This window comes from Vipera berus (assembly GCF_964194415.1).
Source record: "Vipera berus genome assembly, chromosome: 12".
In the NCBI taxonomy this organism is placed as follows: Eukaryota; Metazoa; Chordata; class Lepidosauria; order Squamata; family Viperidae; genus Vipera; species Vipera berus.
The window spans coordinates 14,058,425-14,084,814 of record NC_138215.1 but is presented as its reverse complement, the minus strand read 5'-3'; the positions used below and the strand labels follow the sequence as shown (position 1 = coordinate 14,084,814).

The following is a 26,390-nucleotide window of genomic DNA, read 5'->3' as shown; positions in this document are numbered from 1 at the left end:
TAAAAACATTCCTTGATGAATAATGCAGAAAAATCCCCAATGAACAGAGTCAGCTCCAGAATGCCTTGAGCAAATATTTTATCCTATGAGTGGTCCTTTCCTCCATTACTGCTGTTGATGATTAATCTAGATCACATGTTTCTTCCTTGTCCTGCAACAGCCCAGTGAGGTTGGCTGAGTGCTAGGGATTGGCCCTCAAGTCTCCAGAAAGCCACGTGACTGACAGTCTAGTCTAGTGAAAAGAAGGACTAGGGGGCGACATGATAGCAGTGTTCCAATATTTGAGGAGTTGCCAAAAAAAAAAAAGAGGGTTAACCCCACCCCTATTTTCCAAAGCACCAGAAGGCAAGACAAGAAGCAACGGATGGAAACTAGTCAAGGAGACAAGCAACCTAGAACTAAGGAGAAATTTCCTGATGGTGAGGACGATTAACCAGTGGAACGACTTGCCTCTAGCAGTTGTGGGTGCTCCAACACTGGAGGTTTTAAAGAGGAGATACGACAGCCATTTGTCTGAAATGGTATAGGGGGTCTCCTCTCTTCAAATTGGAGACATAACCGCATGGAAGCCAAAGTTGTTCAAAAACTAAGCTGAGAACAGCTTAAATTGGAAATGCTGCTGAATACAAGTGGCATTTTACGTTGTCTGCTCTTTTTCCTTTTTGCTGACTTGGCCAATTTGGTAACCAAGTTGTTCTTTAAAAAAAATTAAAGAAAAACGCAAAGCCAACGTCATTTAGGTCAGGGCATGTTTTCTGTTTGCAAGTCATGCACACAAAATTATTGACTAACTTGGCACCCTTTTGACAGGCAAGAAGAGAGAGAGAGAGAGAGAGAGAGAGAGAGAGAGAGAGAGAGAGAGAGAGAGAGAGAGAGAGAGAGAGATATTTCATGTACTTTAAGAATTCACAAATTCTTCTTCCTGCATGAAAAACATGTATTTTTGGTGGCCGAAGGAGAAGGGCTTTTGTAACTGTTCTGTCATTATTACAAAAAAAAATCACCCTGCTGTTTTTTAAAACAATACATAACATGAAGGGGGCTATGTGTGTGCTTATCTCTCTCTCTCTGTATGTGTTTATGGGAAAACAGCTCCGAAACAGGCTGAAAACAACAGTGTGAATTTTATTTGGAGAACTCGAAAAGTGTCTTAGAAGCCTCATAGTGAGCTGGCAGAAGCTGGCCAAGCACCTTTCTCCGTAGCATCTTTTGCTGCAATCTACAGATCAAATCTTCGCACGGTGCAAGAATTGAGTTGGGTTGCAGATGGTTGGTAGCCTTCTCTGTAAAGTTGATGCCCCTGAATCCTCACAAACAGGAAGGGAGAATGTGTACTAAGACAAAAGCCAACGAGAGTGACAAGATTTACAGTGGGAGATTCAAGCTTGAACTGAGGAGGAGTTTCTGAGCTTGCAGATCTATTAAGCAATGGAACAGCTCCACGACTCTAGAAAGAGCGCAGAGAAGAGCAACAAAGATGATCAAGGGACTGGAGGCTAAAACATATGAAGAATGATTGCAGGAATTGGGTATGTCTAGTCTAATGAAGAGGAGGATGAGGGATGACATGATAGCAGTCTTATAATATCTCAGGGGCTGCCCCAAAGAAGAGGGAGTCAAGCTGTTCTCCAAAGCACCTGAAGGCAAAACAAGAAACAAAGGATGTAAACTAATGAAGCAGAGAAGCAACCTAGAACTAAGGGGAAATTTCCTGAGAGTTAGAACAATTAACCAGTGAAATGGGTTGCCTTCAGAAGTTGTGGGTGCTCCATCACTGGAGGTTTTTAAGAGAAGATTGGACGACCATTTGTCTCTTCCCATGGTATTATTCTGTATTCTCCCTCCTATCTCCCTCTTCGAAGTTTCAGTTTAAAATGTAAATTAAATGGGTGATTTCTAAAGTAATAAATGAAAAGACATCTCAGGGTCTTAAGGTTGGTAGTGCCCCAAGTGATGGAGCTGGGGAGAAAGCGTGTAATTTTCAGACTTTTATGTGGTTGGTGGGATAGTCTGCTGACTCTTTAAAATTACTCATTGGAATAAGTACTCAAGTTCTGGACAGCTGGAGGATTAAATCTGATCACAACCTGCGGTTTTCCTGGGAAAGATAACATTGTAAAAATTCCTTTTTCGTAGTCATCAGAATCCATTTATAATAAATCCTATGCATGTGCTTCGAATCCTGCCTTTGCTGCGCTATCAAAATCCTTTCCATACAGTTTAATTTAAAGATAAAGCAAAATCTACAAGTTGTTCCTAGGAACACTGTTCAGGGATTTGTGGTGAGTCGTGGTGTAAATAGAAAAATAGGGTTAAGGATTAGAGTCGTGGCTGCAGTGTAGAGGACTACGTAGCCCATGGCAGAATGAAGGGACATTTTTGTATATGGGCGGGTGTCAAAATATTCAAGATGGGAGCCTTGATTACATGACAAAAGCCTGTCTCTTGGTTGATGCTTTGTCAATGAATGCAGGTGGTCCTCAACATACAACGGTAATGGAACTTGCTTGTTATGGTCGTATGTCATAATGGTCACCACATGAGTTGAACACGTGACCAACCTGATTTTACAACCTTTTATTGCAGTGGTTAATAATAATAATAATAATAATAATAATAATAATAATAATAATAATAATAATAATAATAATAATAATAATAATAATAATAATAATAATAATACTGGAAGGAAACTTGGAGGTCATCTAGTCCAACCCATGCTCAGGCAGGAAACCCTATACCATTTCAGACAAATGGCTGTCCAATCTCTTCTTAAAAACTTCCAGTGTTGGAGCATTCACAGCCTCTGGAGGCAGGTCGTTCCACCAATTAATTGTTCTAACTGTCAGGAAGTTTCTCCTTAGTTCTAGGTTGCTTCTCTCCTTGATTGGTTTCCATCCGTTGCTTCTTGCCCTGCCTTCTGGTGCTTTGGAGAATAGCTTGACTCCCTCTTCTTTGTGGCAGCCGCTGAGATACTGGAACATTGCTATCATGTCACCCCTTACCCTTCTCTTCATTAAACTACACATACCCAATTCCATCAACCGTTCCTTATATGTTTTAGCCTCCAGTCCCCTGATCTTCTTTGTTGCTCTTCTCTGCACTCTTTCTAGAGTCTCAACATCTTTTTTTTACATTGTGGTGACCAGAACTGGATGCAGTATTCCAAATGTGGCCTTACCAAGGCCTTGTAAAGTGGTATCAAAACTTCACATGATCTTGATTCTATCCCTCTGATAATGCAGCCTAATCATTAAGCTAATCAGTGGTTTGCTATGGGCATAGTTTTATCTCATGTGATTGTAGAGGGCTCATGCTATAATCTAGGTCATAAGTTCCCTTTGGGGGGCTGGTTGAGACTTTGAATAGTTACTAAGCAACCGGTTGTAAGTCAAGGGATGGGCGAACTTTCAATCAAACAGTCATGATTGACATTTTTGGGGATATCTCTGCTTTGAGCATCTTATATTCAACTGTAATAGTGGACAATGTCTTGGTGTTAGTATTGATCAGCCACTCAACCTCTGCATGAAAAATGTAGAGCTATCATCCTACATTTTCTTTCGGACAACAAAATGTTTGGAGTCAGCCAAAATCAGACAGAAATCCCTCCATTTACTTCTGTGCTCTCCTTCCATCAATTCCTTTTCAGATTCAGAAGCTTGGCAAAACTATAATACTCATTTCTGTTTCTCTGTAGCACTCCAGAGTTAAATTGTGTAAGCCCCTTTTAAGCTGTTAAGCATAACATCACCCCACTGTTTCTTTGTTAAATTGTTGTTACATATTTCCGTGCATCCAAAACAGCAGTGTAGGGGGAAAAAACACAATATTGCCTGTCCAACTGTAAATAAAATGCACTGTTTCCCCATTCTGCTTGCGTCAGGTTGTTGTTCTTTTATATACTTTTGATTAAAAAATTTTTAAAAAGGGAACTGAAAACTAACAAGGGCTAATATAAAGTAAGGAGAGGAAAGAAAAAAAAATATCAAAGAAAAAGCTAAGAGCATAGAAAGAAACCTTCTTGCTATTTTTTTAAATTCTTTTTTTTTTTGCATCCGGCTGGTTTGAAAGGACATCTTTTCAAACGTTCTTGGCAAGTTTCATGATTAATTATTATTGTTATTTTAGTCCACTGAAGAAATGGCCAGCCAAAAAGCTTTGGAATGAACTGATTCATTTACTCTAAATTTTAGAGTTCGTCGTAACTGATTGCAAATTCCGAGCCGTGTTGAAATTGACAGTTGATGTTTCTGAGTTAGGATGAAGCCAGGAAGCAAAGAATGTGTTTCCTTACCCAGATGCAGCATATACCAAGAGCCTTGGTGGAGCAGTGGGCTAATGCCTCCTTAAGTAACACCAGCTGCCTGCAATTAGTGCAGGTTCGCATCCCACCAGGCTCAAGGTTGACTCAGCCTTCCATCCTTCCGAGGTAGGTAAAATGAGGACCCAGATTGTTGGGGGCAATTAAGCTGACTTTGTAATAATGCCGCTTGGGGTGTGTGTGAAAGCCCTAATAAGCAGGCATATACATAGAATGAAGGCTACTGCTAAGCTTGTAAGCCGCCCTGAGTCTTCGGAGAAGGGCGGGATATAAATGGAATTAAAATAAAAATAAATAAATAAAAAATAAATATCTGTTTGGCCCAAATAACCGGAAGCATTTGTTGAGTTCAAAGCACAGAAGCCTTTATCACTGTTAGCTGTACAGAAGAATCTGGTCAACTAATGGTCAAAATTAAATAGCCTCTGGATAAGGGTTGGTGGAAATTCACAGGAAATGGACTCGGGTCTCGTGTGGGAATGCAGAGATTCCAAACTGATGACACATTTAACCACTCCCTCCAGTTCAGCCTGCTCTTCTCCCACAATATCATTTAAATTTGTCCCGTTCTTCTTCCTAGGCAGTGGGAACCGACGTGCAATTTGGCCCCATGAGGCTTCACCGAGAACAACTTCAGGTAAGCCTCTGTTAAAAATGCATCCCTTGGTTTGTCCAGGAATTGGTTACCTAAATGAAGAAATGTCTGTGCATTTATTGCTGGCTACTCCAATAGCCTTTCCAGCTGAAATGTTTCCTTATCATCCTATAGTAAAAAGGAATGGAACGAAGCCGTGTGAAAATGTGCCTTTTAGAGCCAATATTCACGGCCCATTTCACTGAGCATTGAGCTAATAAAGAGAAATCCCAAATTAATTCAGGTTGTTGTTGTTGGTGCTTTTGTGCAATTGCACATATGTATCAGCTATACGTAGATATAAATTGTGAAACTGATTGTCATTCTGGCAGGTCAGAATACAGTGTCTCTCTCTGTGTGTGTTTGCCTACAGGTAGGTGTAAATGTTGAGATTTATTGACATTCCAGCAGCCCTAATCCAAATATAAGCACATTTGGAATGCCTGGAATTGCTTAGAAGTAGGAACTAAAGCTAAGCGTTGCTTGGAGAATATTCGACTGAGCTGAATATTGAAATGGTCCAGTGGTGGGATTCAAATAGGTGAACAACTGGTTCTCCGTGTGGATGTCGCTTCCAGAAGTCCGTTCTGGGCCTGGGCAACAAAAAAATAGCTATCGGTTCTGCCGAAGTGGTGCAAATCGGCTGAATCCCACCAGTGAAATGGCCCAAAGGTATCGGTATAGCCACAGCCCAGGTGGATTTGATTGGTATACTGACAGTAGCCCTGCCAGCAAAATATCAGAAGCTGCCTTCTGCTGGGATAAAAAGTTTGCTTGTCAAGCCAGGTACAGGATGTCCTCAACATTTAGTGACCATTCAAAGTTATGACGGCACTGAAAAAAGCAACATAATAATAATAATAATAATAATAATAATAATAATAATAATAATAATAATAATAATAATAATAATAATAATAATAATAAAAGTTGGAAGGGACCTTGGAGATCATCTAGTCCAACCCCCTGCTCAGACAGGAAACCCTATACCATTTTGGGCAAATGGCTGTCCAGTCTCTTCTTATTATTCACCGTTTCTGGAGGCAGGTTGTTCCACTGGTTAACCGTCTTTCACAGTTATGACCTTTGCAGCATCCCCATGATCCTGGGATCAAAATTCAGATGCTTGGCAACTGGTTCATACTTATGACCGTTGCTTTATCCCAGGATCACGTGGATCCCCTTTTGCGACCTTCCGACAAGCAAAATCAATGCAGAAGCCAGATTGACTTAACAACCGGGTTACTAACGTATCAAGCGCAGTGATTCCCTTAACCTCTGTGCCCAGAAAGGTCATCAAATGGGGCAAAACACCCTGGGGAAATGTCTCACTTAACCACAGAAATGTTGGGCTCAATTGTGTTCGTAAGTCAAGGATTGCCTGGGATGTTCTTCAAGGTATCTGATCGGAAGAATTACTTGACGATTCAAACGCCTTGACCTGGAAAGTTGGTTGGTAATGGAAGAAAGATACAGTAAGACTGGAGAAAATAGAGGTTTTGACCCCATTAGATGGGATATTGTTCTACTAATCAGACGTTTGAACACGGCTGAGAATAGATAATGGTTAGAAATAGAAGCATCATTATAACTAGAAAGATAGGATTTGTAACTAGACTATTATATTTTGGTATGAGAAGGGAAATATGAAAATAATAAAAGGGTTTGAATAAGGGAAGCTTTGGGTTACCCAAATATAACTTATTATGAGAAATTATAAGCGACAGAGCCATTTTGAACACTGATGGGAAATTAAAATTAAAAACAAAAAAGCAGGAAAAACAGGATATTAATTGAACAAATGGGTATTAAGTGCAAATGCAATTAAGATATATTTGGGTTAGAAAAGATATTTTAAACCGACACAATTGATATGATTAGGAAAATGGAACAAAGATGTGGATATTCAATTGTATGTGTATTAACAACAATAAGAATTGTATTTGCCTAATGTGGGAAAATGTGTACTACCGGAAGAAGAGAGGAAGCATTGGATGGTGTAATATTGGGCCTAGATTGAAGACGTTAATATGTAACACTGAACTACTAATGGACCCAGGACAACACGTTGTATATTAAGTACTTACGATTATAAAACTAGAAAATTAATAAAATATTTACTTTAAAAAAAGGTATCGGATGAAGATCTTACTCCGGCTATCCGATCCTTTTCTCTTGAGAAGCTGGAGATCCATCTGCTCTTCTCCTGGGAAATGCGGTTATCATTGAGGCAGAGAGGGAGGGAAGTGGCAGGGCATGCTTCAGGACGCAAGTGAAACGAATTGCATTCCCTGCAAAATTGTGCCATGTGACATTCAGTGGCATCGCCTTGCTGTACGGAGCATCACATTGACATAATTGTGGCATCAGGACTGGATACTAGAGATGAGGGACTTTGGTGTCCTCTATGGTTTTGGAGAATGAAGGGGCATATAGGAGAGGACCTTCTCTGTCAAAGGTTTTGGCCTCCTCCATCTTGTTTGTGGTGTGAAGATCTGGCCTTTTATTCTTCCATTCTGGACTCATCAGTAGCTTCTTTTTTTTCAAAGTACCTCTCTATTATTGGATGGATGGATGGATGGATGGATAGACGGATGGATGGATGGATGGATGGATAGATGGATGGATGGATGGATGGATGGATAGATGGATGGATGGTTGGATGGTTGGATGGTTGGATGGTTGGATGGTTGGATGGTTGGATGGTTGGATGGATGGATGGTTGGATGGATGGATGGTTGGTTGGTTGGTTGGATGGTTGGATGGTTGGTTGGTTGGTTGGTTGGTTGGATGGATGGATGGATATCCTACCTTTCATGTACAAGAATTCAAGATGGCATACATAGTCCTCTCTCCACTTATTTTCTCCCCTCAACAACAAGTTAAAGCTGGATTTAGAGAAAAGGACTTGCCCAAAGTTATCTAGGGAGCTTTGTAACTAAGGCAAGTCTAGAATACAAGGTCTTTCTTTTTCTAGTCCGGCACCTAAACCACTACTCCAAACTGGATTCCTCATTTATATGTTCTGATTGCTGTTCTTTTAATTTTTTTAAAAAAGTTTTCTTTACTTTGATCTCGCTTTATTGCTGTGTCTATTTGATGGATTGTAAGGATATGCCATGATATGTAAGGTTTTGTTGTTGTTGTTAGCTGCGAAATCGTGTCTGACCCATCGCGACCCCATGGACGTCGTTCCTCCAGGCCTTCCTGTCCTCTACCATCTTCTGGAGTCCATTTAAGCTCACGCCTACTACTTCAGGGACTCCATCCAGCCACCTCTTAATAAGGACTTAGGGTCCATGAATCCTGTGGCCAAAGTTATGTGCAAAAGATTTGAGATTCTTGATAAGAGTCTTTCTCCATCTCTCTTTTTCTTTCTGCTTTGTTTACCTTTAATTAGGTACTCTTAGTGTTTGCCAAAGAAGACAACCAGAGCAATGGCTTCTGCTGGGCCTGTGAAAAAGCAGGCTTCCGCTGCAGCATTGCCAGGACACCTGAATCTGCCCTTGAGTGTTTTTTGGATAAACACCATGAAATCATCATTATTGATCACAGGCATTCGAGATACTTTGATGCAGAAACGCTATGCAGGTGAGTTCTTTTGTTTTGCAATCGCCTTTTGTAATATGGGATTTACTAATCAGCCTTGTTGACAAGGTCATGATGCCCTGGGGGTGTTTGATATTTGGCATCTGGCCACTCTTGGTGTGGAGATCCTTCACTTTCCCCTCAGCGTTTCAGATGTGTCTACATTCCAAATAATGTTGGAAGTATTCTGTGCATTCACTTTATAATCTGACTTTTCATTCAGGAGATCAGTGGCACACCTAATACTGCAGTAAGAACAATTAATCAATGGAACAGCTTCCCTCCTGGAGTTGTGGGTGTGGGCTGAGAGCGCAATGGGGTCAGACACCCAGAAAACCTTTGGGTCTAAGGATGGACTAGAACTTGGGTCTTCCCACTCCTAGTTCACCACTTTCATGACTACATCATACTAGTTCTTAACAGTTTCTTGGCCTTTCTTAATGGCTAGGAGTTGGGTTTTTTTCCTTCTGATTTAGACATGTATGAACCTCAGTGAAATATTCTTGTGTTGATTTCAAGCACGTTGTGGAACCCACCTCAATTTCTTTACCTTCACTTTTTTTAAAAGGTCCATTAGAACAACAAAACCATCTGAAAACACTGTTATTATTGGGGTCGTGCGGAGGTAAGTGAGAAATATTGTTGCAGCCTCCTATCAAAATATATACAAATGCAAAAAGGCAGGCTTGGAAGCCTGCAACTGGAAATCAAGACCCGTTCTCTCTGATTTTTACTGACATTTAGCTGACTATGTAGCTGCGCAGCCTGGCCTTTTGAATTTTAGGAATGGGGCTGGTAGGCAGAGAAGACAAAAATAGAGTGACTGAAGATAATTCAAGAATGGATGTGCAGCTGTGGGTGGAGCCAAACGTGATGAAAGAAGATCCGTGTTTTCTGAATTGGGTGCCTGCTAAAATATGAGAGTTGGGGGAAGAGGACAGTGGTTTTCCCCACCTACTATAAGGTGCTGTGGATTATTGTCAGGCACAAAGAACCAGAATGACACCTTGAGCTGATCAGAGTTGCTTCTTTATTGCTGCCTGCCTATTTACAAGAATCTCACCAGACTGATAACATTCTCTTGAGAATAGCCAGGTAAAGAATTCAGAAATTCTCAGGCAAAGAAGGGGTGCTCCGGTCTCTATCCCTTCCTTTCCAAGCTCACCAGTCTTCACTCCTCCCCTCACTCTAGCTGGAGATGCCATCATATTTATGGACCATATTGTTGTTTAGTTGTTAACTTTTGTCTGACTATTTGCAGCCCATGGTCCATGGCACACTGTCCTCCAATTTTCCCCACTAACATATTGGACACCTTTATTGATCTTGGACACCTTCCAACCTCAGGGGCTCAACTTCTGGCATTATATCTTTTGGTACTGTCCATAGGGTTTTCTTGGCAGGGATACTGGAGTGGGTTGCCATCTCCTTCTCCAATGGACCATGTTTTGTCAGACTATGACCTGTCTGTCTTGGGTGGCCCTGCACGGCTTAGCTCATAGTTTCCTTGAGCTGCACAAGCCTCTTTGCCACAACAAGGCAACAATCCATGAAGGAGATATACCTCTAGTCTCTTAAAATAAGAAGCAATGGTTGGAAACTGATCAAGGAGAGAAACAACCTGGATTTAAGGAGAAACTTCCTGACAGTGAGGACAATTAACTAGTGGAACAGCTTACCCCCAGAAATTGTGGGAGCCCATCACTGGAGATCTTTAAGAAGAGACTAGACAATCACTTGTCTGAGATGGTGTAGGTTCTCGTGCTTAAGCGGGGGGCTAGACTAGAAGACCCCCAAGGTCCTATTCTATTCTATTCTATTATTCTATTCTATTCTATTCTATTCTATTCTATTCTATTCTATTCTATTCTATTCTATTCTATTCTATTCTATTCTATTCTATTCTATTCTATTCTATTCTATTCCTCCATATTTATTCTATTCTATTCTATTCTGTTCTGTTCTGTTCTGTTCTGTTCTGTTCTGTTCTATTCTATTCTATTCTATTCTATTCTATTCTATTCTATTCTATTCTATTCTATTCTATTCTATTCTATTCTATTCCTCCATATTTATTCTATTCTATTCTATTCTGTTCTGTTCTGTTCTGTTCTATTCTATTCTATTCTATTCTATTCTATTCTATTCTATTCTATTCTATTCTATTCTATTCTATTCTATTCTATTCTATTCTATTCTATTCTATTCTATTCTATTCTATTCCTCCATATTTATTCTATTCTATTCTATTCTATTCTATTCTATTCTATTCTATTCTATTCTATTCTATTCTATTCTATTCTATTCTATTCTATTCTATTCTATTCTATTCCTCCATATTTATTCTATTCTATTCTATTCTATTCTATTCTATTCTATTCTATTCTATTCTATTCTATTCTATTCTATTCTATTCTATTCTATTCTATTCTATTCTATTCTATTCTATTCTATTCTATTCTATTCATATTTGGTGCCCATGCAGATGGGTAAATAAAGCTATCCCCTCTAAATTGTTCCTGCATTCTGTTTCCCATGAACCCCGCAATTGCATCTCTTATCCTAACCTTCCTCCCTCCGTTCTCAAAGCCGAGGGCCGTGGTCTTGCCAGCCAATGGTGCAATTTTCCATCAAACCATCCCGTTTGCTCCAGCTGGGGATAATTCACGGTGATCTTGTTTTCATAAATAGGGATCTGTGGCATTGCTCATGTTGATTGTGGTGACTTAGCATCTGTATTTATATTTGGATATGCGCCCTCTAAATCAGTCCAGCAAATGCGGTGCCTTTATGAAAAATCTGCAGTTCTTGCGAAACATGGAGCATTTGCTGCCAAGATAAAAGTTCTTCTACGGCCAAGTACATTTCCAAATTCAAATCCTGGCTGGGAGAAAAAAAAATATCTGAATTTAGGGAGTAAAAACTAGTGGCTGGGAAAGTGTTTAACATTTTCTCCTGTCTTCTCCGCTAGCGCTCCTGACCTTTGCTTTAATACTGTTTGGGTGTGATCTTTATTTTTTTTTAAAAAAAAAACCATGGAACTGTTGCTGTCTCATAGCTGTGATTTAAGCAGGAGAGGCTAGAGAAGTTATGAATTTAAAAGGCCGGTGCAGTGAAAGAGCCCAGTTAGAAGGATCACATTGGAGTATTTGATTTTGCAAACCAGTGATAACCATAACAACAGCCTGCAAAAGAGAGCAAACCAGAAGAAGGGGACAGAGTCCATGGGAGGGAATAGACAGAGGAGAAAAAGAACGTAAGCTCTCCCAGTTGAAAAGAATTCTATGGCCCTCTGTTCTCTTCTGAAGTTCTGTAGCCTTTCAAAAGCCACTGAATTTTCACGTTTGAAGGACTGCTGCTTATTTATTACTGATTTCAGCCTATTGTCTGGGGATAATAATATTTCTAAGATTAACCGGGAAAATAAAGTCCTCGAACATCTTTCCGTTCTTCCTTTTCTTTCCTCCAGACATGCAGATCGCGAAGAGTCGTCCTTATTGCCCTTTCTTTCTGCAGGCTTCACAAGGGTATGTCAATTTATTTATAGTCAGCTTTTCCTACATATATTGTGTACACACACACACACACACACACACACACACACACACACACACGTATACTGTATTGACTGAATGCCTGAATTACATGTGCATGCTTTTGCCAAAGCCTGGGGGAAAAATATTTCTCCACTTTTTGAACACAAGCTCAGAGATTACTGACAGCATGTTAGGAACAGCCCTAACCATTTGGGGCAGATTGCTTAGTTTTATATTTGTCTGCTCTAGGGAAAATCTAATGGGAGAAAATGTGTGTGTGGGGTGGGAGGATAACCATCATAATTGGTTGATGACAGGTCATCAAGTTATTGTCAGCTGTGATTGACCATGCAGATAGATTTTCATAGATCATAGATCACATGAAAGCTATTGACGATAGATGAGAGGCTGAAAGAGTAAGGGGGGGAGTGGGAGACAGATGTAGGCTGAGCCCAAGAGAGGGGTCAAATACATCATCAGTCACGAGTCCCTTCGCAACCACAAGTGATCTAAATCCAGCCCACCTTGAATTCCTTCTACTTTTATCTCCCGCTAATTTCCCTTGGCCATTAGTTTGTTCAGATTCTGGTAGAGAGCTTAAGCTGGCAATAAATCTCTATATCTATTTGAACTGTCTGGCTCTCCTGATTTTTCCTGGCATTTGACAACAGGGTGCACAAATCGTGTATTTAGGAAATATATGTTAATATGTAAGCATGGGATTGGTCAATCAGAATGAATTATCTAGATTAGCTACTCAAGTCAAACCAATTGCCATCTAATTGCAACGGCTCTGGCACAGAATTATATGACTTTTATGGTGAATTCACACTGGCCTGACTCTTTGGCTGAAAAAGCAGGATTTCGGTGGCCAGTCAAGGCATCTGCTAATAAGAAAGGATGAACTCTTAGCACCACCAAGTATAACCCAAGGGATTATTTAGAAGGGGTCTGTGATGGTCTAATTTTCTGCATCCAAACAGATGAAATGGTGATTTTTGAAGAGGCCCTGGTTAAATCTCTTCATTACCTTTGAAGGCAGGTCCTCAGATCTCACGAAAAGGCATGTATCATAGAAAGCTTGGCATAAATGGTGTCAGTATAAAAGGTGTAAGGGCATGATGAGATGTTGGCTCTGCCATTTTGTCGATCGGAGGCAACTATTGTTCGACTGGACTTCAAGCGTAGCTTTTTCTGATCCCATCGTAAGCAGGTCAGGGGCAGAGACTTATCGCTAAGGCTGTTTGACTAAAATATTTGCCTCCTTCAAGGAGAGAGAAATTGATCAGCCAGCCCGCCCCAAAGGTGCATTTCCAAAAGGCAACTGGGATTTTTCTTTGAAAAATTTCACTTCTCATCCAAAAATCTTCTTCCGTTCTTCAGAAGCTTCTTGGATGAGAAGGAAAATGTTTTCAAAGAAAGAAACCAAGAAAGATGCTTTTGAAAAAGCACCTGTGGGATAATTGTGACCTGGAGAACTTCCATAGATACCCATGGGGAGGGTCATCGTAGGTTTGAATGATGCTCAAGGATTACTAGTATTGATCTATTTTAGGAGGATGAAATGGGTTTGTTTATTTAAAAAGTCCAAAATAATAATAAAAATCCCTACCTCTGCTTATGAAAAGAATGTCTATCTTCTGCAACATTCCATACAGCAAGGAGGAAGAGTTGCTCATAACTCATAAATGTTCCTTTAATAAGAAAAACTCCTTTTTTGTCAAGTCAAGTTTTTATTAATACATGAATGGAATGCAGCGGTTCTTTTGATCTTGACGTCTATTTTTCTTCACAACCAGAGATACATTGAAAACACGAACATCATGGCTTGTTACAATGAACTCATACAGTTGGAATTTGGAGAAGTACAGGCACAATTTAAACTAAGGTAATGCTGCCTATCTAATCTTTAATATTCTTGGAGCAGGAAAAGACTGTCCTCACCAACACAGGAATTGGTTGGGTTTGGATTCCTGCTAAAGTCTACAGTAAGGGTGCAATGACTCAGTGGGTAAAGATGCTGAGCTTGGGTTTGAGACCCAAACACTGTGCAGCAGGATGAGCTCCTGTTCCTTGCCAACCTAGCAGTTTGAAAACGTGCAAATGTGAGTAGATAAATAGGTACCACTTTGATGGGAAGGTAACAACATTCCATGAGCCTTTGGAGATAGTCATGTTGGCCACATGGCCACGGAAAATATCTTCGGACAACTCTGGATTTTTTGGGCAAAAAACAGAGATGAGCCCTGAGCCCTAGAGTCAGACACAACCTTTACCTTTTTAAAGTCTACAGTGGTGCATTGAGGGACTGGCCTGGGGTGGCCAGAAAAAGCAGACCATTTCTTCTCCATAGTCTGTCCCTGAGCATGGGTTAGGGTGGAGAAAATCAGATCGTTATATAGGTATAATAGCAATAGCACTTAGACTTATATACTGCTTCGTAGTGCTTTACAGCCCTCTCCAAGCAGAGTCAGCCTGTTGCCTCCAACAATATGGGCCCTCATTTTACCAACCTCAGAAGGATGGGAGGCTGAGTCAACCATGAGCCAGTCAGGATCAAACTTCTGGCAGCGGGCAGAGTCAGCCTGCAGTGCTGCACTCTAGCCACTGCCCATCACAGCTCTTAATAGCAATAGCAGTTAGACTCATATACGGCTTCACAGTGCTTTTACAGCCCTCTTTAAGCTGTTTACAGAGTCAATATATTTGCCCCCAACAATCTGGGTCTTCATTTTGCTGACCTCGGAAGGATGGAAGGCTGAATCAGCCTTGAACCGGTGAGAATCGAACAGCCAAACTGCAGGCAGCCGGCAGTCAGCAGAAGTAGCCTGCAGTACTGCATTCTAACCACTGCGCCACCACACGTATAATGCTACATACAAAGTATATAGCAATCTGATTTATGGAGATTTATGTGTGGTGTATAATCCGTAATTATTGTGTAAGCCAGAGCTACATAACCTAATGGCTTTCAGGCATGCCTATGACATTAACGTGTGAGTTGGGCGGCCATATAAATTTATTTAATAAATATATTCCAAGCTAGGCTCTCACCAACAGGTGGCATGCAAATTACTGAAATAAATAAAGGAAGGAAGTTTCAACGTCCTTCTCAAGGCTTCCAAACATCCGACGAATTCAAACCTGGAAGGCAAAAAGTCTGGGAAGAAGGATTGTACCCATTGGATATGGAGTTGCATTAGGTGTTTAGTGGGGGATTAAAAAGGGGTTGGAGGTAATAGGTGGAATGACTGAAAGGTTCCACTTGGAAAGACCGAATCCTACGGTAGAATTGAAAACAGCTCTTTAGCTTTCAAATTTGATCCCCTGCTGAGCTCAGGAAACTGAATTAAAACATCTCCTATGGGTGACTGTCCAATCTTCTTCAGCCTGCATGATTTCATGGCACCTTCCCATTGTTTTATTCTCTTTTTATGACTTCTTCAGTTCTAAGCCATTCTTTTCTTTCTGGATCTTGAAAAGTCGTGTGATTTAATTTTAATTGCCTCTGCTTCTTTTTCCACTCATTTGCATTTCAGGGCTTGTAATTCGATATTTACGGCATTAGATAAAAGTCAAGAAGCCACTGAGATTACAAGTGAAGACCATGTAATACAGGTATGCTCTGTTTTTTTTTTTAATGAGTGTCAGATATTGTCCTGTGGTTTTCTATGATTTTATTCTTTTGGCCACTTCATGTGCACAGATAGGCATTTACAGACCTAAAACATTTAAACCTGTGGGTATTGAATCACCTTAGAATCTGTCCTTAAGGCTGTGCATATTTTTCTGACCTTTCCATGGAGAGGAAAAAATCCATTTGAAGAACAAAACCTTTTTAGATAAGCATTTATTTCTGTAGACTCTATCTTCACAAAGCTCCAGGAGTATATGACAGTTTGTATTTAGCACAAAGTCATTAAAAAGCTTAGTGATGTTTATCTTGCTTGTCTGAAAAGCCAGGTGTATGCATTTCAGAGGGAGAAGGAAGTTTAGCAGGTCCTAAAAATAAGATCCTTGTGTCTTTTATGCATCTCTTTTTGGGTGGAAGAAATGGGAGATTTTTAGCAGAATCAGAGTGCAATTCAGTTCGAAGCATCACCCAAACAAATGTTGGCTAATGCTCCCAACAACGGGCATGGTTGCAAAATGCTTTCATTTTACTTTCTTGGTGAGATTAAACTGTATCTCCCAGCATGCATTCCTGCCTATGATGTCTGAGGTAACTAATAATTCTGCCACATCCAGGGGGCCATTGAGATTGTGTGGGATTGGAAGGTAGCAAGACCAGTTGGTTCACAATTGAAACCAGTTTTGGCCAGTGAGGGCTAGATTTGGTCTAGCAGACGTGAAGTCATGCGGCACAGTTTTTAAGAGAAAAGCTTGATTTTTAAGACTGCTAGGAAGAGAAGGCAGGCTAAGTTTCGATCTTCAATATCTTTATATAACCGCTGGTGGACTCCACTACCCCATAATCCATCTTGAATTAATTCTTCAGTTCTCCCATCAGCACCTTATTGCATTCTTTCTCAAACCTTGGTGGTTTTAAGATGGATGGACTTCAATTCCCAGAATTCCCCAGCCAGCATGCAGGCTGAGGAATTCTGGCAGTTGAAGTCCACCCATTCTGGCATTTATGATGTTCTGTGGTTAATCTGACCCATGGACTCTGCTGAAAAAAAATCATATACAGGGGAACAAGCTATATTGGACTCTGGCTTGATTATCTGGTTGACCGACTCATTCATTTTCTGAGATTCTACAATATCTTGAACCGTAAGCCAACCAAACAGGCTAGATTCATGCAACATTTCACTCAAACAAACGAGTTACACACACACACACACACACACACACACACACACACACACACACACACAAAATTGCCAGAGTTTATAGCATGCAAAAATGAAGCCAATAGATTTTTAAAGAAATGGTTAAGTGTGTTACACAGTCCCACTGAGAGTGGGGTGGGGATTACCTTTTCACTAAATGCCTTGTTTAATTATTTATTTAAGCACTACAACTCCATCGCTAAAAGGGTTCCCTGTAATATGACAGCCTCTGCCCTTAGATCCGTGTCAGGATCTGCTTTAGTGAAAACAGTTCCAGACAGTTTAGAAAAAACCCTGCATCAAGGCTGAATACTGGATCAGTGCTCAGGATGAATTAAGTGAAATTCTTACATTCTCACTTACGTTTGTTTCGTCTTTCTTACTGTTTCACAGTATGTAAATCCTGCCTTTGAAGCGGTAATGGGCTATCAGAAAGGCGAATTAGTAGGAAAGGAACTAACAGAAGTGCCTGCAAATGAAAAAAAAGCAGATTTCCTTGACACTATAAATTCTTGCATCAAGTTTGAAAAGGTAGGCATGGGCCTGGTTTTTGTGTAGCAAGGTTATTCAGAGTGGTTTGCCATTGTTTCTTTCCTAGGGCCGAGAGAAAGTGATTGGCCCATGGCTCCCCCAGCTGGGTTTGGGCCAAAGGTGGGTCTAGAACTGCCCGTCTCTTATTTCTAGCCTTTTCTCATTGGGAAGAGGAAAGGTGATAAAATATATCTTTGTAAGGCAGAAGCCTTTCACTGAGAATTTATTGATATTTCTTCTTTGTTTTTAAATTACTTGTTTGGGGTTTAGTCTACAATAGATCAAAGTTACTGGCTGTAGTTTGGGACTCTGTTGGGAAGCATGGCTATGGGTCTTTTTGGGCCACCCCCTACTTGAAGGTTGCAGTCCATTACTGCAAGTGATGGTATGGAAGTGGGAAGGGAAGGGTAGAGCTTGGAGGAGTCCTTGGTGCTCTCTGAGCTTGGTTATTTATTTATTTATTTTATTTAATTCCATTTATATCCCGCCCTTCTCCGAAGACTCTGGGCGGCTTACAAGCTTAGCAGTAGCCTTCATTCTATGTATATGCCTGCTTATTAGGGCTTTCACACATACCCCAAGCGGCATTATTACAAAGTCAGCTTATTGCCCCCAACAATCTGGGTCCTCATTTTACCTACCTCGGAAGGATGGAAGGCTGAGTCAACCTTGAGCCTGGTGGGATGCGAACCTGCACTAATTGCAGGCAGCTGGTGTTACTTAAGGAGGCATTAGCCTACTGCTCCACCAAGGCTCTTTGTTTACTTGCAGACGTTTCATTACCCAAGTAGTTAACATCATCGGTGCTAGTCTATAGATAGTTAGTTTGGGTAATGAAACATCTGCAAGAAAACAACCAAGCTCGGAGAGCACCAAGGAGGAGAGCACCAAGGACCCCTCATTTCAACCCTACAAATTATCGGGGGGAGCTTTATTTGGATCAGTACATTCCATTTTTTTTCAGAACTAAAGAACTAAAGAAGCATTGAACAGCATCCAGCATGCAGGTGCTAATAGCTCCCAAAATTTCAACCTCTAGCTGGAAATCTCATGAGAATTGTAATTCAACGTTGGTGGCCTTCAGGGGTAATTAGCTGTAATGTATACGACAGAAGGTTCCAGTTAGATGCCAAATGGGTAACAGACAAGAGGGGAAACATCTGAGCTAAGCAACAGAAAAAGTCAAACAGAAGCGCAGTAGGAGGTTGTAGCAGACGGTACAACATTGTGCCGACGCCAGGAAAGGGTAGAGTTAGTTTGCTAACCCACACAAGTAGTGCTTTCCTTTAAGCAACCATCCTAGATCAGTGCGGGCCAAGGAGTCAGAGATCTGCTTTGAATGGGCCATCTTTTAAGGTACAACATTCCTCTTTCTCGATCTACAGGAATGGCAAGGAACTTACTATACCAAAAAGAAAAATGGCGAGAGCATACAACAAAATGTGAAGATCATACCTGTTGTTGGACAGGGAGGGTAAGTCTTGTTGTGCAGTCAAGGTTTAGCTGTGAGCAAAGGACTAGTGGAGTCACTGACAAGTTGGAGACCAAAATTATTCTCATTCCATTCTTTCTGTTTCCTTCCTGCAGAAAAATTAGACACTACGTGTCACTTAGTAGACCGTGCAATGACAACAATAAGGTAAGGGATGATGATGATGATGATGATGATGATGATGATGATGATGATGATAATAATAATAGAAAAAAGTCTGGTTCATTATTATTGCAATGCCAGGTGATGCATGAATTGAAGAGAAACAGGCAGAAAAAAAATAACAAAAAATTATGATGTGCAAATTGAAGTTGAGTGACTGTGAAGGAAGAAATCATAGTAATAGAACAGGGGTGTCAAACTGCCAGCCCATGGGCCGCATGCGTCATGGCAAAACCACGCCCACCCCATTGCCGACAATAGGGGGAAAAAATACGATATGTGGCGACACATCACGTGATGTTGCGAGTTTGACACTCCTGTAATAGAAGCTCAATACCCAAAGGGAACTTATTAAACCAAAATATCCTGACTTTGCAAAAAAACCCCACCCTACTCAGAACTACCTATATACCTAAAGGCTAGCTTAATAGCTCTTAGGTCCTTAGTTAGGACTTGAACTGTTAAGTTTTTACCAGTCCCAAACTGTGAATCAAACTGATTAAATCTTAAATAGGAATAATAATAAAACATAATAGATTTATTTATTTAATCAAATCAGTTTCAAGGCTACTCAACCCCTCAACAACTGTTGGTGCCTTACAATTTAAAAACAAAAGTAATTCCGGGGTGATTCTTACAACTTGGATTAATTGTACCTTTTTTGCTCTGATTCGTTCATAGGCGGAAAAAATCTGCGAACGGGTGCAAGCCGAGTCCCAGACAGGTATAATGTTGACACTCCACAAAATTGGTTGCGTTTCCATAATTGCTTTGTTATTCTTTCTTAATTGACTTTGTGTCGATGTGGTTCTTTTTTCCCTCTTAAAAAATGGGTGGTTTTTTTGGAATCAGAGATATTAACAGTGAAAACCTTAATACAAATCCCTCCAATTATCTGAGGTTCTGTGGTTGCAGGAATTTTAGCTTGTTGGCTGAACTAAGCTTACCTTTGCATTAATGTGTAAAGTAACGTATTTGTTTGGGCCCAGCAAATTGTGTGAACGCAGCCGTGGTTTGAGAACTCAAGCTTTCGATGCACGGACTGTAGGAATTGTAGCAAGGAGACTGAAGCAGAGATGATAACTGCTCAAGAAAAGCAATAATATTTACATAGCAATATAATGCTTTCCTGGGAGGGAGACTAAATAAGTACAAATAATGGCAGCTGTGTTTCAAAACTGATGGGAATCGAAGAAACCTTGACTGTTTCAATGTGTACATTATGTAGGACTCCAATTTAGCTTACTCCCCCCTGTAATAATCATGGATAAAATTTCAATAACTTAGATTTAATATATCAAAGGGCAGAAGTTGAATTGTACCCTGGCTAGAAATAGAACTTGCGAAGGGCATGTTTGTTTGGCTGCTGCTATGACAGGCTGTAGATACTGTATTTAGTATTTGTAAGGTCAGACAAAATCTAATTTCATTAATCTGGTCCACTTTGGGAAATAAAGTTTGGCTCGGTAAGGTTTGTTCTCTTTGAATCTGAAGAGAAAAATAATAACCCCCCCCCAAAGCAAAACACTGGTCCGTTCAGGAGTTGGATGGGGTGGGACATTTTTTGTGATTATAGGAAAAGCTGCATGGGGAGAAACAGCCTCTGGATGGATTTGTATTTAGAAGAGAATAGAGCTGGAAGGGACCTTGGAGGTCATCTAGTCCAGCCCCCCGCTCAAGCAGGAGAACCTATACCATCTCAGACTAGTGACTGTCCAGCCTCTTCTTAAAAAATGTCCAGTGATGGAGCGCCCACGATTTCTGGAGGTAACTTCCGTTCCATTGGTTAATTGTCCTCACTGTCAGGAACTTCTTTACTTTTTGGAAAAGAAAAACGTACAAATTCTGTTCCTGCTAGTTTATTCCAGGATAAAAAGGAGCAACAAAATGTAGGTAGTCCTTGATTTACAACATTTCATTCAGTGACTATTTGAAGGTACAATGGCACTGAAAAAAGCAACTTTCAGCCAGTCCTCGGACTTAGAACCATCACCTCATCCCTACAGTTGTGCGGTCAAAATTTGGGTGCTTGGTAAACAGCAGGCATACAACGACTGCACTGTTCTAGAGCCATAGGATCACCCTTTGCGATCTTCCCAGCTGATCCCTGACAAGAAAGTCAGTGGGGGAAGCTTGATTCTCATAATGACCACATGAACCATTTAGCAACTGCAGTGGTTTGTTTAACAGCAATGTCAAAAAAAAAAGAGTGTAAATTCAGGTGCGATTCATTTAACCACCACTTTGCTTAACAACCGTGGTCATAAGTTGAGGGCTTCCTGCAGCAGACTTATTTCATGTTCTTAGTTCAAGGCTGAATCAATCTTATCATCGGGATAGAACCAAGTAGAACCGCTTCCAGTGACCAAGTCAAAAGATTAACAATTTGGGGCCAGCTTCAGGAACGATCAGCCATGAATTCCCGCCTCTTGCGAAGAGAGCTGTTCTTTCTCATGGTCTAATTTCTTTGTTTTTACAGATATCCAGACCTGCAGACACAAAGACAGGAGAAAAGGCTCTCTTGATGTCCGATCCACTACCTCTCGAGGCAGTGACGGTATATGATTAGCTTTTTTTGTTGTTGTAAAATTACCTTTTTAAAATTAGGTAAAGGTAAAGGTTCCCCCGCACATGCGTGCTAGTCGTTTCCGACTCTGGGGGCCGGTGCTCATCTCCGTTTCAAAGCCGAAGAGCCAGGGCTTGTCCGAGGATATCTCTGTGGTCATGTGGCCGGCATGACTAGATGCCAAAGGCGCACGGAACGCTGTTACCTTCCCACCGTAGTGGTCCCTATTTTTCTACTTGCATTTTTACGTGCTTTCGAACTGCTAGGTTGGCAGAAGCTGGGACGAGTAACAGGCGCTCACTCTGTTACGCGGCACTCGGGATTCGACCCGCCAAACTGCCGACCATCTGATCGACAAGCTCAGCGTCCTAACCCACTGAGCCACCATGTCCCTTAAAAAATTACCTTCTCAATAATCAGAAGCTTTGGGTCTCCTGCTTCCTTCGAAACCCATGACACAAGCTTGTCTTCATTTGGGGATTTTTTTTTTTGCAGTGATGTAAACTTTGGGTGTCTAGCTAGGCAAATGCCTGCATGCTGTTCCCCCAGCTGCTGTTTTTATACTTCAGCCAGACTCAGCTGGTGAAATTTGGATGTGCACAAGATCAGGCAGAGCCTGGGGGTGGAGTCAAAGGAGCAATCAGCCTGGAATCATTGCGTTCCCACAAGCGGGTCTAAATCTTAAATTCCATCGATTCTTATCTAGTACCAGTTTAGTTCTGACCATTAGTTGCCTAAATTCTTTGGTCTAGGCAGTTAAATTAGTTTAACTGAAAGCTATCATGTGATCCTGATTCTTTGCCCCTGGACAGGATGCTTGCTGGCTTTATGTTGCAATGTAAAATATTTCAGCGAGCAGAAAACTCTAATATTCAGTAAGAAGAGCAACAGTTTGGGGAAGCTAATGCCACCAACTCATGGGCCCCTTCATTTTTTTCCGCACATAGGAGGTTCTCAGAGGAGGCACTCGTCCATGGCCCGCATACATTCCATGACGATTGAGGCACCTATAACCAAGGTAAGGCACTCCTGTGTGAGGTCACTTCAATCTGTTGGAAACTTTAATTCTCCAGCTGTAAAACTCCCATGTCTTTGCCTGGTGTTGCTCTCAGCCCAACCCACCTCATAAGGCTGTTGTTGTGGGCAAAATAGGAAAAGGAAGGTGTATTGGATATCTTCGCTGTCTTGAGTTATTTGTAAAAATAGTAAAAGCTGGATATGAATGAATGAATGGATGGATGGATGGATGGATGGATGGATGGATGGATGGATGGATGAATGAATGAATGAATCAATCAATCAATCAATCAATCAATCAATCAATCAATGAATAATACTCAGCAAATTTAGATGACCCATACTTTTGAAAGATAAATGATTTCAGGGAAAACATATTCCCTTTAGGTAAATATAGGGTTATTTCTTTTTTCCCCCCTGTTTAGGTAATAAATATTATCAACGCTGCTCAAGAAAGCAGTCCCATGCCAGTGGCCGAAGCATTGGATAGAGTCCTGGAGATCTTGAGGACTACTGAGTTGTATTCTCCACAGCTTGGCACAAAAGACGAAGACCCACACACAAATGACCTTGTCGGTGGCTTGATGACGGTAATTAAAATCAAAATATTCGAAGGCTGATGGCCTTCAAATCTGCTCACTGCAGCTAGCTTGCAACGATAGTGAATCCCCGGCCTGTCGCTTCTGTGCAAGCTGCAGGTCTGCAAATATATTGACAAGAGTTTCTTGCGGCTTCCATTGATCAGCCAAACCGGTTTTAGGTGGAAAATCAGCTCAGCCTTCAGCTGGATAATTTAGAAACGTCTTGCTGATAAGCCCAGCCTATTTTAAATTGATGAGCGGCTTGCCTGCTCAGCAGAAAGACCCGCTTATTATTATTATTTTTTTAAAAAAAAAGCTTTTACAAAACTCTTAGTTTGAAGATGCATAAAGTTCAATTTGCTTTTAAATGTATGGATGGCTTCTTGACCAAGACACCGGAGGCTTTTATCAGAGTCCCATTGTAAGGGAGATGAGCGACATGGCAATTTAATAAATAAATAAGCATAAAATACAGTAAGCAGTCGAAACAAACGAAAATCTTATTGGTTTCCAATCTGGAGTATTAGGCAATCTCTTGCTTGGAAACACTCCTGATTTTGCCTCTCTTCTTTTAAATAGATAAAATTGGATCATGCAGGTTTGTTTAGCCAAGGAACTCAATAAATGGAATTCTGCTACCTAGAAAGCTCCAGAGTTCCTCATCCAAGTTCCTCATGGATAAGGCAGTGGAATTTGAATTCGCTACATTTGATGGGTACCAGATGGTGAACGTTGTCCTAGATCTTATAGCCACCTACTTTACTGGGCTTTCCACATGGTATTTTGAAGGCCAGTTAAGTGATAATTAGCATAGGAGTGGTATGGTGGTGAGCTCCCACCTCACCACCAGGAGGCTATGGGTTCGATCCCTGGTAGCAGCAGATATTGTCTCTCTGGGCGCAATGACTAATTGCTATGAACACCGCATAGGCATTAGGAAGGGCATCTGGCCAGTAAATGCTCAGCTCCATCCAGTTGCCCCAAGTCCACTCCGATGCAGGGAATTCCAGGGTCTTTAAAAGGGGGAAAAGTGATAATTAGCACATTTCTTTTAGGATCAGTGATAATAGAATTTGCTTCGCTTCAACCAATTGAGAGTCTGCTTCTTGCTTCTAGACTAGATGGAGATGGATAGAGGGTTCAAACAACATTTTCTCTATTTATATTCCCCTTGTGCCGTTACATATCCCCAAAGGGTAAATTAAAGAAGGGTCTTGGTTTCATTCTACATTCTTTTTCAACTTTACTCAATAGGATGGACTACGAAGATTATCAGGGAACGAATACATATTATCTGCAAAGCGTAAGTAGCGCTCTTTACCATACTCAATAGGTGTGACCTTCCATAATTTCACTTTGGGTGTAGCACAGCCAAAAAAATGATCTTGAAGAGAGACAAACAAATAATAAGCAATGTGCAGGGTTGTGTAATTGCTGCTGTGTCATCACACCCTGGTTGGTCAAGCTAAATATGCCATCTTAAAGAGGCATATAGTTTTGAAAGGGTATCTCGTTTGCTAAGAAGCTTAAAGTTTCGTCAATATTTTGAAGATAGCAGGCCAGCTTGCAGACCTAATAGACAAAACAGAAGGAGGAGGAAAGAAAGAATATGGAGATTAGTTCTTGAGGCTAAAGCAAAGCCGTTTGGTCTAGAAAGTGGTCTCCAGTTTTTCAGTGTTTATAAGGACACATCCCATCACCTTAGCTGCTGTAAGTCAGGGGCCTCCAATCTGGGCAACTTTAAGACTTGTGGACGTCAACTCCCAGAATTCTGGGAGTTGAAGTCCACAAGTCTTAAAGTTGCCAAGGTTGGGGACCTCTGCTCTAAGTGATGACAAAAGCCAGATCATATTTTTCACCATTTTTGCCATCTCAAAAAAAACCTTCCAGCTAATGGAGTTGGTCTTTCCAGTGGGAAGAGGAGAATCACAGAGATCGTCCTTGAATTACAACCATTCATTTAATGACCGAAGTTAGAAAGGCACTGGGGAAAAATGACGTGACCGTTTTTCACACTTACGACCATTGCAGCATCCCCACGGTCAGGTGATCAGAATTCAGAAGCTTGGCAATTGGTTCACATTTATGATGGTCGCAATGTTCCCAGAGTCACGTGATCCTCTTTGACAACCTTCTGACAAGCCATAGTCAATGGGAAAGCCAGATTCACTTAAACAACTGTGTTATTAACAGCTGCAGCCATCCCCTTAACAACTGTGGTGAGAAAAGTCTTAGAGTGGGACAAAACTCACTTAACACCCGTCTCACTTAGTAATGGAAATTTTGGGCTCAGCTGTTTGTCATAAGTCAAGAACTACCTGTATCAAGTTGCTCTTAAGTGCTCCAACCCTGGAAGTTTTTAAGAAGAGACTGGACAACCATTTGTCTGAAATGGTATAGGGTTTCTTTCCTTCCTTCCTTCCTTCCTTTTCCTTCCTTCCTTCCTCTCTTTTCCTTCCTTCCTTATCTCTTCCTTCTTCCTTCCTTCCTTCCTTCCTTCCTTCCTTCCTTCCTTCCTTCCTTCCTTCCTTTCTTTCTTTCTTCCTTTCTTCCTTTTCCTTCCTTCCTTATCTCTTCCTTCCTTCCTTCCTTCCTTCCTTCCTTCCTTCCTTCCTTCCTTCCTTCCTTCCTTCCTTCCTTCCTTCCTTCCTTCCTTCCTTCCTCTCTTCCTTTTCCTTCCTTCCTTATCTCTTCCTTCCTTCCTTATCCCTTCTCTCTTCCTTCTCCCTTCCTTCCTTCCTTCCTTCCTTCCTTCCTTCCTTCCCTCCCCCTCCTTCCCTTCTTTCTTTCTTTCCTCCCTCCCTCCCTCCCTCCTTCCTTCCTTCCTTCCTTCCTTCCTTCCTTCCTTCCTTCCTTCCCTCCCCCTCCCTCCCTTCTTCTTTCCTTCTTCCCTCCCTCCCTCCCTCCCTCCTTCCTTCCTTCCTTCCTTCCTTCCTTCCTTCCTTCCTTCCTTCCTTCCTTCCTTCCTTCCTTCCTTCCTTCCCTCCCTCCCTCCCTCCCTCCCTCCCCTCCCTCCCCTTCTTATTCCTATCCCTACTCTTACTCTTACTCTTTCCTGGCTTTGTTTTCTCATTCGAGTTCCAGGTGCGCCTGTAATACTTCCGTCCCTGTGTCTTTGTTTTTT

At 41.2% G+C, this 26,390-nt stretch overlaps 1 protein-coding gene across 1 annotated transcript in view; it reads left to right on the top strand.

Moving 5' to 3' along the window:
* The window catches only part of PDE8A (phosphodiesterase 8A), an 85,757-nt gene that overhangs the window by 48,580 nt on the left and 10,787 nt on the right, over window positions 1–26,390 (top strand). The window contains exons 2-15 of the mRNA XM_081337685.1: window positions 4,905–4,961; window positions 8,359–8,549; window positions 9,115–9,171; window positions 12,016–12,073; window positions 13,882–13,970; window positions 15,622–15,700; window positions 17,311–17,448; window positions 18,834–18,922; window positions 19,036–19,087; window positions 19,784–19,826; window positions 21,582–21,659; window positions 22,616–22,686; window positions 23,111–23,275; window positions 24,521–24,569. Coding sequence (XP_081193811.1) covers window positions 4,905–4,961; window positions 8,359–8,549; window positions 9,115–9,171; window positions 12,016–12,073; window positions 13,882–13,970; window positions 15,622–15,700; window positions 17,311–17,448; window positions 18,834–18,922; window positions 19,036–19,087; window positions 19,784–19,826; window positions 21,582–21,659; window positions 22,616–22,686; window positions 23,111–23,275; window positions 24,521–24,569 — 1,216 coding nt within the window. The remainder of the gene's footprint in view (window positions 1–4,904; window positions 4,962–8,358; window positions 8,550–9,114; window positions 9,172–12,015; window positions 12,074–13,881; window positions 13,971–15,621; window positions 15,701–17,310; window positions 17,449–18,833; window positions 18,923–19,035; window positions 19,088–19,783; window positions 19,827–21,581; window positions 21,660–22,615; window positions 22,687–23,110; window positions 23,276–24,520; window positions 24,570–26,390) is intronic.